Raw genomic sequence first — 12,055 nt, 5'->3', positions numbered from 1 at the left:
TATCGTAGCACCTTACATTAATATTCATGCATGAAACATAAGCAGAAGGAGGGGCTGATCAGGACTCTTCTCCGCCCTGTCAGTGACAATTGCCACCATGAAACAGGCAGCTGGTCCTGCATTTTGTTCTCTAAATCCTGAGCAAACAGGACTGTCAACACATACCAGCAAGCCAACAGCCATCAGGAAAGAGGAAAAAAAAGGCAAATTTTAGTTTTCATATCTATAAAAAATGTTAGTGCTGCTTCAAGAGCCATAAAGAAATGCAGCCAAAAAATCACACTCATGCCTTCTTTTTTTTCTGACATGCACAGAGAAAGATAAAACAGTATTCATCCTAAACCACATCCAATTCAGAAATAACCCTTACACACACATCTCTGAGGTTTTGGGTAGAACACAGTAGTAGACTGAACCTGAGAGTAATTTTTCTATGGGTGCCTGATGATCTTTCTAGGATAGTGTATTATTAAATACATCCATTTTTACAGCAACCTAAAATTAAGGAACGTTACAATGCAAGAACCTTGTTATTCCAGTAAGACCACTGGATGCCCTTTAAAGATTGCTTTCAATTGCATGGCCACAAGAGGAAGCAACGCTTTTTCTAGCGGTTATAAAAACACAACTTTCCTTGTCACGGTTCAGAGTTAGCTGCATCTCCAACACCCGACCGGCCAAGTACACATGCAAGTACTGTTAGGACACCCGCCTACGCCTTTCTGACGGGAATCCTAGCGGCAACCTGCCCACCAACAGTGCCACAGCGGATCCAAGTGGACTTGGTCTTCACATCAGGGGCTGTGATCAGATGCCAACCATCACAACCCCACTATCAGGTGATGAGTACCATAGGCCTTTCAGAACAAAATCTGGTTTAATCCTAATTGTAGGATAAGAATGTATAAGTTACAACACAACTATCTACATGTACATCCTATCTATGACTTAAGTCTATCTGACGTCTCCCAGATAACACTACTTCCGGGAAACGAGATTCAGTCTCGTTTCCACCATTGCTGCTTCTCCTCCCTGTGATTCAGGGACTCTTTTTCTACAGTTATTTTCCTACTTTTCCTTGTGTGCTTTGTGTTTTCTTCATATCAATAAAGAGGCTGAATTTAGTATGGCCAGGAGTAAACATCAAATGAATCCGCTAGTTTTGTTCAGTGGGACCACACAAATTATTGTCCATATACCCTGCTTCTCAGCATAAATAAACCCACTGTAACCACATAGCATATTTCAGTCAGATTTAAAAAAATATTAAAAGCATCTCTTACATCCTACATACAGTCCTATCTTTTAAAAGACCTAAGTAATAAACTTAGCAAGAACAATTAGAATATTCACACTCAGATGCAGGAAAGCAGATGAAAGTCCAAGGCTATAAACATTAAACAAACTAGGGGAAAAGTACTCGTCCTCCCTTTCCTCCACTCCCACACTAAGTTTCCATTCTTGAAGCACATAACCTTGGATGGACATTTTATTTAACGCTTATCACAATCAGATATTTCAATACCTCAATTTTAGTGTGTGTTTGTAGGAAACATATGTTTCAGGGAAAACTTAAGCAGTTCTGAGTTACAAGTCCTTGTGTACGTTACCTGCAAATAAATCATGCTTCCATTTAAAATGCATTTAAAAGAAGTGTAAGTGAGCAGTGGCAGACCAGAAAACCGTATCATGGGCCATGCACTTTCACTTATCAGAATAAATGCTTCATGCCCTCCAGCAGTTTTCTATCTAGTAAGGAATGAAAAAGTAAAGAGATTTATTACATTAAAAAGTCTATTGATTGAAAGTAGTACTGTATGACAGTTTCGGCTATTATAACAGAATTTAATAAAATCTAATGTTTACCCCTAAAGGGGATTTTGAAGGAGAGAAAAAAAAAAGAAGGCTTTTTTAACATTTATGACAATGAGAAAACTTGCAAGGGATAACATTTTAGCATTGAAAGTAAATGCAAATAAATGTTCATTTCTCCAGGGGATTTTTGAGGTTTGTCGACATGACGTGCTATGGATAACTGCATTGTGGTTTAGCAGTTAAAACACGTACTTTGATTGTCTGGCTGGAGATGTCAGCTGCTCACACAGCTGTGAATCAGACAAGGTCGGAGATGATGAGAGCCAGCAATGTTTCAGCATCATAATCAATTTGTATCAGCAACGGCAAGATTGGCACTCCATGCTGCCATACAGCTCTCCAAAGTTCATTAAAGCACCCAACAAAAAGAATTATGCTTCTTCCTCTCCCCTGGTCTGCTATATTGTACCATCTGACCCTTCTGAAGCTTCTCTACTTGGAGTTGGTGCCTCTGTCCCATTTGAGTACCCTGTGCTCTCACTCTTGAGCTAGTTTCCTGGAATGACTTTTCTACAAAAGTTTAAAAACATATATATTAATTCTCCATTCAGATGATTTTATGGCCTGCAAGTTACTCTAGACCTGAAAGCCTTGTCTTGAGAAGTATTTTGTTTTTTGGTTTTTGTTTTTTTTTTTTTAATTTCTTCAATGTGATCACAACAGTTCACAAAAACATCACCCATACCAGATCAGAAACAGCTGTTACATCTCACTGTAAGGCATTATGGCATAAATGGGCACTTATTTCAACTACAATTCACACAGTCTCTCCAGTCTCCCCTGCTTACCCTGGCTCACTGTTTTGGTGTCTTCAAATATTTTTCCCGCAAGTTGTAACAAAATTCACATTTTTGAAAGCTAGACTGCTTTTCCAATGATATCTCTACATTTGACAGTATATTTTAAATTGCTTTACTAGAAATACCAACTAAAGGATGTAAAGTCATCAGGATGCTCAAAAAAAATACAGAGTGACTTTTGATCAAGGAGCTTGAAAAATCCACTCTGAGCAGATAAAAAGCTTTCTCTGGCAAATATGGGGGCCTAAAACATCATTCCTAAAGTCTCCCAGTACCCCTTTTGAACACAAAAGTCAAACAAATAAAAACTAATGATACAGTGATGTCATGCACTTCTGTTAATACGTGTCAGTGACTGCAGTGAATGAATCGGTCAACTTTATTGCTACTTACAACATTGATATGATTATTGACATGCAGTTTCCCACCAGCGTTTAGGAAAGGTGTGTGTTGAAGATGGCTAGAGTAAGAACACACAAAGAGCCTGAAAGAAATAAATTCACCAACTTGTTGCAACTACCGATTCTATGTACAACTTATAATGGTCCTGAGATCATGAGCTGTCTGTACAGACTTCTCTGTTAAGATGGAAACTTCCTTTTGAATACGTCTTATCTGTCTTTTTTGTTGTCATTTTACCTTTAGAGTGAACTGAAATTCTATAGGGCTAGTAAAAATAGAGGGTCATTAAACCTTCATGGTCGTCTTTTACACGGAAGAGCTCGTAGGCAAAGAGCTGGCCACAAGCCAGAGAAACCAGTCTGTCCAGCTGGACTGGTTAGAATCACTGACAGTGAATGTTATCATTATAACACGGTCCCAAGCAGGAAGTCACCTGCCAAAGGGATCTAGTAGTTATAAAAGCCACCCTAAAGAAGTACGAGTCTCATTCATGTCTACTTTCTATTCCAAAAGGAGGTGGCACAGGAAAACAGAGAATGCAGTCCTGAACGTGTGGCAGAGGTTTTGAAACTGAGGTGCAAACACACACACTACTAGGAACAGGCAGATCGTTTTAAATAGCAAGCACGTGCCACATGGCACGAACAGTAAAAGCTCCTGTTACTGCTCATCTTCAGCATCCTGCCCGAGATGTGGGCTGAGCACCCCAGCAAAGGCACACGCTGCTGTCCTGCATCTGTTTGGGTTTACAGCACACTACACACAAGGACTTACCCAGTGTGAAGACCCAAGCTACCAGCATTGCCAAATAGAGCACAGTTTGTTGAGGTGGAGCCTTCCCTAAGCGGATGAAGGCGTAAGGTTCATAGGATGCTCAGGATGTGTGATACAAAAGCATGATTACAAAGTTATTCAGAAGGCAGGGGAGATGGGCACGCGTGCAAGGAGTCCTGCCAGCAGAGGCACGTAGTAGGGAGGAGAGCAGCACGGTCCAAAGGGTAGATCTTGGGTAGCTGAGTTCACTGAGGCTTCAAGGTTTTAACTAATATCGAAGCGGAGCGAGAGGCTTATGTCTTTCTGCGCATAATTATAGCAGCCACTGTCCTTAAACTAGTTTTGGGAACTCTCATTTCAAGGGCATTGACTCAAACCAAAGAGCAATACAGAAGGAGCATACGTACATTCTATTCCTTCTTCTAGATCTATCAGTACCTATGACATGCCCAAAACGGAGAACAAGCCTACAACCTCAAAACCCGAGAAATGTTAGCGCCAGACATCTCCGGAATACGTTTGAGTCACAAAACTTAACTCATCTAATAGGCCACCATTTCTGAAGAGATCAGCAGTTCAAGGGCTCCTGGAGAGGTGGGGCAGGGAAGGCGTACTTCAAGAAACGAGGGTGACCAAGTGTGAGCCAGCAGCACTCCTTGCAGCTGTTGCTACTGTGAAGGCACAACGTATGCACCCAGGAAGCATGTTACACAAGCCAAAGGAAGAGAGACCGGCTGAAAGGCCCCAAGAGAAAGGAAAAGGTGCCTGATCCAGCGCATAGGAAGAGAACAACTAGTAAGGGGACTTCCAACGGTGCCGAGACAGCTGTAGAGAACTGCAGCAACCGGGGAAAACTAGGCAGCAGCAAAATAAAGCCAAGAGACTGTTTAAAAAGTGAAACTGCCAGAAGCAAAAAAACCTTAGTTTTAAGGAACAATTAACTATACCATAAATATGTGGATCTCTCAGACAACAGGGAGGAGGAAGAAATACTATTGTGGTTTCAAAGAGCTACTGAAAATGTGAAAACCAAGACAGAGCTAGAGTGACATGCTGCTTTAACTAACCCCATATGACAAACAAATATGAATTTTCTTTCTCTCACACTCTTAAATACAAGTATCCAGATTCATGACCTACAGAATTAAATCCATCAAAATCCTACTGCCCCCAAATTATAGTTCTTCATAATATGTCCAGGCTGAGGAAGTTAGTCACCAGATTAAACGGGACTAGTGAGTATTTATCATTGCCTATGTTCTATGGTAAGCAGTATTAGTAGTACAAATTAGCATATTTTCAAACAGTGTAAGATGTTGCTCACTTTTGAGACTCAATATGTCTATGCGGCCTATAAAGAAAACTGCACACGTTCATCTAAGCATATAGGCCCACAAGAGTTACTGAAGGATATCAAGTTAAAAAGCATCAGGCGCTTTCACAACTGTCATTTGGACATTCCTGTTCTGTAGCTGTGAAATACCCTTCCCATCTATGGCAGTGGATAAGCTGCTGAGCATTTACCATGGAGCAGGAGCATGCACACACACACTTTCTATGAGTGGTGTGAGTTATTCAAGTTCTCAGAGGAACTTCAGTGACTGCTCATAATCTTAAAGCATCTAAAAATCAAAATCGATTTAGTTAAACCAGAGGCCAAATCAGTTGACTGCCTCTGTGCCCAAATGTGGAAGCACTGATTCAAGTTCAGCAGGCAGACTACATTTAATTAACTTCTTGAGTTTTACAGAAATTGAAAAAGACTCAATTTTACACCCAGGAATACAGCTATGAATGACACTGATAAGAATTCCTAGCTCCAATTACTTTTACATCATATTAATCAATTCTAAGTCACATTTATGTGGAGCAAATGACCATATGCAGTAGGGCTAAGTTAAAGATCACTAAGACTGTTTTGTACAGTGAAAATCATAACTCCATAACATCATACGCAAGAATCAAAACTTGCATAAACTAAACAAAAATGACAGAAATGTTCCTATATATAATTTTGGTTTATATTTTAGGATACTCATGCAGAATTTATGAGCAGATTTGAGACTTGTATATCAACATGACCTCACCTACATAAACATTTATTCAAATATTTAGGTACTTTGCAGAGGATTCTAGATTAGAAATTGAAAGAAATTACTATAAAAGGAAAACCAACCCTAATCCCAGCAGTTTCTTTTTGAAAACTGCAAAGTCTCAAAGACTTTACCTTACAAATAGGTTAAAATAGCCATCAAAACTCAAAGCTCTCATTTGATTTATGTGTACTTTTTAAAATCTAAAGCCATTAATCTTTAATGGCCTTGACTCAAAAGCATGACAGGTAAATTTTCATCACTAAGTTAGCTTAACTAGTTCAGTATAAGAGAAACAGGTTTTGACTTAGAGTTTGAAGATTCTGATAAATTTAGAGAGAAAAAAACCAATACTGTCAGCTTCTTCTTCTTTCAACACGTTGCATAAATACTTTTTGCTATCAGGATCAAAAACAAAAAAAAAACACTAAACATCATCAAAATAAAAATATTGGCTTATTGTTAGTTCGTATCTGACAGAAGGCAAACAGTTCCTTTCAACTGTCAACTACCATCTCTAGTTAAAGGGAACAGATTTCCCCCCCACCAGTATCTGAAAAAAAAACGTTCATCATCACAAGCAGGATCTATTCACAATAAAGTTTAGGTTATCAATTTGTGAAAGGGTTAAAACGATCAGGACAGCTTAACATGTTAACAGCTACGAACACAAGCATCTACCTCTAAAAAGCAATACAATGTACAGACACATGAGAAAGTCACTATGTAGTTTTCCAAGGGTATGATTTACTGCTAATCAGCTGCTCTGCTGACATCATCACACATATGTTTGATAAATTTAAGGTTTCCTTACATTTAAGGAAACTTTTTGCTTTCATTGAGAATGAAGTTATTAAACCATAAGAATACGCACACGACTACTACCCAAGTATGCAGCGCTCCAGACACTCGCTGGCTTCACCTTGCTGCAGCTTGTTCATTGAGGCAGGCGTGAAGACAACTGAATACAAGTTTATCTTGATAAATCCGGGAGAAGTTAATCATGCTTTCTAATACCTGTATTTCAAATGCACAGCCTGCTCGTTCAAGCACAGCTGGCCCAGTGCCATTTATTCCAGGCTTCACCTCAGCATTCACATTTCCGTAGTCTCAAACAACACTAGTAAGGACTCTTACCATTATCTCCCAACATGTTCTTCCCCCCCCCCCTCTTTTTTTTTGGGGGGGGGGGTGGGGGGGCCCTTGTAAGTTAATCAGTAACCAGAGACATCTGCCAATAGTTCAGGCTACTGATTTCAAGGTCCTGTGGCACACAAAGTATTACATAATGCTGTGTATGGTTAAAAACATCAGCCATTTACATAGTGAATAACTCCCTTCCACATTTAAGCTTCCCAATCTTTCCCTGTGCTACAAATAAAAATTAAAAAGTTATATTTCATTTACTCCAGAACTCTATTGGCAACTCTTAAAAAAAAAAAAAACAACTGTACTGTGCAAAATGCTCTTATGCATATATACAGGTTCATAAAGAGCAAGCCTTGCCTTGTTCCCATTTAAGGGGGCTAAGAGAAATAAAAAGGGCAAGATACTTCTTATGAAACAGTAACTGAGCTTTAGTTTCTCACCATCATAATCTGTATCAGTTTACAACTGCAAACAGGCGAAGGCAGCATATAAGGTCTTATCTATTACTATAATTGTTTTGAAAGTCTTCACCTCCTATAGTCAAGGAAAACCAATGATATGCAACGTAGACATAACTATAAAATTGCCGACGTTAGGTGAGCTACCTTGGCTACGTCAAATACTAAGATCTCAGTTAAATTGAATTCTTAATCATTAAATATTTGATCAAAGAACTCTTTATTATAAATGCTAGTTAAAACAGTTAAATCATACTGATTAAGATACTTGACTGCTCAGCTTTCAAGCTCATAGTTGGTTATTTTATCATTTAACTAGTTTTCTGCTTCTCAACCTTCCAGTCTAGACAGCCCCAAGATTTCTGAATGGGGGTGGGGGAAAGGCATGCAAGCCACCTTTAAGCCTTATAAAGAAGTTGGTGAGAGAACAGACAAGGGCTTTCTTGGCTTGTTTTTTGATTTTAACGCGTAGATCACCTTTAAGATTCTCGTCCAAAGTAATTCAGTGAAATAACAGGTAGAAACTTCATTTCTTTCCTTCTTTTCACATCTATTTCTTTGCCCTCTATCTGCACTGTTCACATTATTATTATTACAAACCAGCCTTTTGCTAAAAGGAAGCCTGCACCATGTATCAAGTTTCATCTCTAAAATATCATTCCCTTAAACCATTAACTGCAGCAGCACACCAGATTCTTAGCTGTAATATAGAGCATTAACACTTTTTTTTGCTCATCTTTCTCATCAAGTCAACCACAAAATTTAAGTACATGGCTGCCAACCTATTCAGATTAAAAATTTTAATATGGAAGAGAAACATCACATAACAGAAAAGTAGGATTCCTGCAAAACGCCGGCAATATTTAAACAAGCAAAAAAAAAACCTCAGAAATATTCATAAATTAGCACTACGCAGTAATTCACATTACTGCGTAACAGTAATTCTCTGTCCTTCCACTTCAACCCAGTGTGGCAGGAAATAATTCATGGAGACACATCCCCTCATATACAGCCGGAAAGAATTAATCTAGTATCTCATCTGTGGTACTACCTCTTTGGAAAAACACATTTTCCCCATATAGAACAGTTTGTTCCACATGTAACTCCAGAGATTTGCAGTTCTTTGTTCTTTAAACACACAGAAAGAAATTTAACAGGAACCCATTCGGAAAACTAAATCTTTACAAAGACTTTGCTATATATGCAAGCAAAGTGTTTGACGGAGTCATTTACTTAAAAAGACATCCAGAAAAAACAGTTTAAACAGAGACTCAAAATTTAGTGTTATGTATTTTGGATTAAATAAGAGCATTGCCTTCTGCAGTTTCCTTCCCCTCCCCTCTTTTCTACAGACAACTACAAAATCTGCTTAGATTAAAACATACTATCTTATCTTTTTTTTTTTTTTTTTTTTGCTGTCTGCACAGCCCGCAGTTTGTGCTCTTCTAACTATTTTTACATGAAATCTAAAATGAGAAACTAGTTATGTCCCTAGTGGTTAGATATCTATTTTTTAGGAGAAGTAAAGGCCACTAAGAACATTTGAGGATTTCATTTGAAAGACAAATAAAAGATACTAGATTATATATTTTTTAAATCTTCACTTCAGTAAGGTTTGGAGAAGAACCTTCTAAGCCTTTCAAAATGACAGCCTTTCATACAAAAGCCTCACACTTCGCCACTGATTCAATTAGAACAAGTTCTCTGAGGAATGAGAACACAAAAGGTAGATGAGCTTTCCACAGAGCTAGTATTACCATTCTAACATATCATATGGAGGTAAATCCAAGCTCAAAAATATCCAGACTATATCCATAACAAAAAAAATACATATCTCTCTTTCCCGCCATTTAGTTGTCTTCTGTTAGCTTTGCATTATTTAATATATTGACCGTGGAATCAAACGTGGGGTGAGATACATACATGATACAAAATTAAATAAAGAAATAAGATCCCTTTTTCACAATGCCAAAGACTAAGACTGTTTATATAATACTTCTATCTGTAACCATCTCAGACTACTGTTTAAAAAACATGACACACATTCTTGCAAACTTGTTTTGGTTGATCAGTTCAGACTCGGAAAACTGTCAGTTTAAATAAAGGGGGAAAAGGCACAAAACAAAACACCTTTCATTCCTATCCCACATCATCAGAAAACAAAAGAAGCAGATATACCAAACACACAGTTCAGAGGTAATACTTCTCAGAGAGAAGACATGTATCAGTTTGCTATATATGTGTATTTCTGCCACTATTCCTCGAATGCCAAGGAATAGTGAACTGACACAACTATGCCAATAAGAGTTGGCACAACTACACCCCAACTGAAGATAGACAGAAAAAGGAAAATAGGATTCAGTCACGAGAAATTTTTAAGAAGCTGACAGTTCTCAATATCTGAAGTGTTTTCATTATTTTAAAGGGGGCGAAACACTAGGTACTGCAAGACAGCATATCACAGATGACTCGCCTTACAACCACACAGGTAGCAGAAGGGAAGCTTTTTGATACGTGCCTAAGGCCGGAAGTCTTCAAACATCGCTTACAGGTTTAGAGAGGTAGCAATTGGTGTTTTGTACTTCATTAGTGTCTGGTCACTGTCAACGCTTTTCTAGAAGGACGCTTTGACTCCTTGATCTGTGAAAGCAGCTGGAGGAACACCAAAGTCCCCTCCGCTGTCTCGCCCTTCTTCAGCAGAAACACATGAAAAACTTCAACGTTTCTCTCCAGCTTCCATGATCCCAGTAAAACTCTCAATGTAATCTTATACCTAGCTTAATGCATGCAAGAGCTAGTATGTCACAAGGACACCCCCCCACCTTCTGCATTTCTTTTCCATAGCTATGAAGTATGTTCTTTGTGTTATACAAGAAGCTAAATGGCAGCACCACAATCCTAGATGAAGAGGAAGCTATAGTTTCGGCATATGCCACCTGAAATGAATGATGTATCCCATCAAGCTGTAATACAAATTACAGAGCGCAACCTAAAGGAAATCACCCTCTTCAGAAAGTTAGAGGTTAAACACCACAAAGTTTCAGAATGGTAACTTTTTCTGGCTTTCTGCTAGGGAGGGCATACGTATGAGAGCATAACTGTAATTCCTTAAAAACTACATTAATTCATATACGTGCAACTCATCTGCAACGACTTGTTGGTCTTCGTAGCAGAGTGAGTTACTGAGAAGACGCATTTTATGCGCAGCTTAACGCTACACACATGCGGCCTCAAAGAGAAATCTCTGACCAGTGCTGAAGAGCACAGCTCCTGACAGGAGGGGGAGACCAGCCCTCTGCCAAAGCCAGATTACACCACACTTCTCTGCAACAAAAGATGACTCCAGGCAGTTTGTGCTCAGCATCATTATTCTGTGCACATAAGATCCACCTCCAAGGGCTTTTACTTCAATTAAGCCTTTACTGCTATAAAGGGCAGAGGGGGTATAAACACATTTACGGTAGTGGAAATGGTAGTGAAAGAGAAAGGGAATAGAGACATCTCTCTCTCTCTCTCTCTCTCTCCCTATTCAGGGATTCTTCCTCCTCATCCTTTAGGAAAGGAGCAGCCCCCCAAACAGTGACCTCTCACACCTCGGGGGAGGACACGACAGCTCCTTGCCTTGAAGCAGCCCTCCCCACCGCCAGCCCCGTTTTATCCAGCCGAGCACTTGCCTCTCCTCCGTGCCCGTCAAATATCCCAAAGATGGAGGGGTGCGTCTTGTTCACCAGGTCGGTGATGACTTCGAACCGGTCCTCCATGTGGTCCCGCCGGCCTTGGATGGAGTAGACGGCCACGTTGTGGCTCTTGAACTCCCAGGTCTTGGAGAACTCCGCGTCCAGCACGTCCAGCCCCCCCAGCCTGTCGTTCTGCATGATCTCGGCCACCTTGCCCTTCACCATCTTCACCGCGTCCCTGCTGGACTTGACGATGGTTTTCACCTCATCCGTGTGGAAGAAATAACTCCACAGGGCCAAGCTGATGCACAGCAAGAACAGCGTCTCCGGTCTAAGCAAGAAGTAACGCATGATCCGACCCAGCAGAGACAGCAAAGTCATGGTATCCTCTATCATTTATTATCGAGGCCGTGTGTCCCCCCCCACAGCCTGCAACGCGCGCCCCGACGGCTGCCGGGGGTGTGCGGCGAGGCGGCCGATCAGTGCATGCCCGCCGGCGGGGGCAGAGCCGGGCGCCGGGGACCGGCCCCGCGGCGCCCCGTGCCTGCCGCACGGCGGGGAGCGGCGCGGCCCGGCCCGGCCCGGCCCGGCGGGAAGGGGCGCTCCGCCGGCGGCGCCGCCACCCCCTGCGGCCGCGGCCCCCTCAGAGCCCGAGCGCGCCGCGGGCGCCGGCGCCCCTAGGCCGCTGCCCCGCCTCGGGGCCCCGCGGGAGGCCGCCGCCGCCGCTCTCTCGCCGCGTCGCGTCGCGAAGCCACCGGCGACCGGCCGCAGCGAGGAGGTGCCTGGCAGGGCCGCCCGCGCTACCTGTCTCCCGCGTCCCCCACGCC

At 41.3% G+C, this 12,055-nt stretch overlaps 1 protein-coding gene across 3 annotated transcripts in view; it reads right to left on the bottom strand.

The window, feature by feature from the left end:
* The window catches only part of PPM1L (protein phosphatase, Mg2+/Mn2+ dependent 1L), a 120,648-nt gene extending 108,912 nt beyond the window's left edge, over window positions 1–11,736 (bottom strand). For 2 of the 3 annotated variants that reach the window (XR_011142825.1, XM_068954329.1), the window contains exon 1: window positions 11,222–11,732. Coding sequence is in view for 2 of the 3 variants with exons in the window: in XM_068954329.1 (XP_068810430.1) it covers window positions 11,222–11,624 (403 nt within the window). In the remaining variant the exon portion in view is untranslated. Of the gene's footprint in view, window positions 1–11,221 lie in introns of all 3 variants that reach the window. The other variant, XM_009668535.2, reaches the window with a different exon arrangement.
* Window positions 11,737–12,055: the final 319 nt, after the last annotated feature.

The sequence above is a fragment of the Struthio camelus genome, chromosome 9, assembly GCF_040807025.1.
Source record: "Struthio camelus isolate bStrCam1 chromosome 9, bStrCam1.hap1, whole genome shotgun sequence".
Lineage (NCBI taxonomy): Eukaryota > Metazoa > Chordata > Aves > Struthioniformes > Struthionidae > Struthio > Struthio camelus.
The sequence above is the reverse complement of the archived record's forward strand: the minus strand, read 5'-3'. Positions and strand labels throughout refer to the sequence as shown.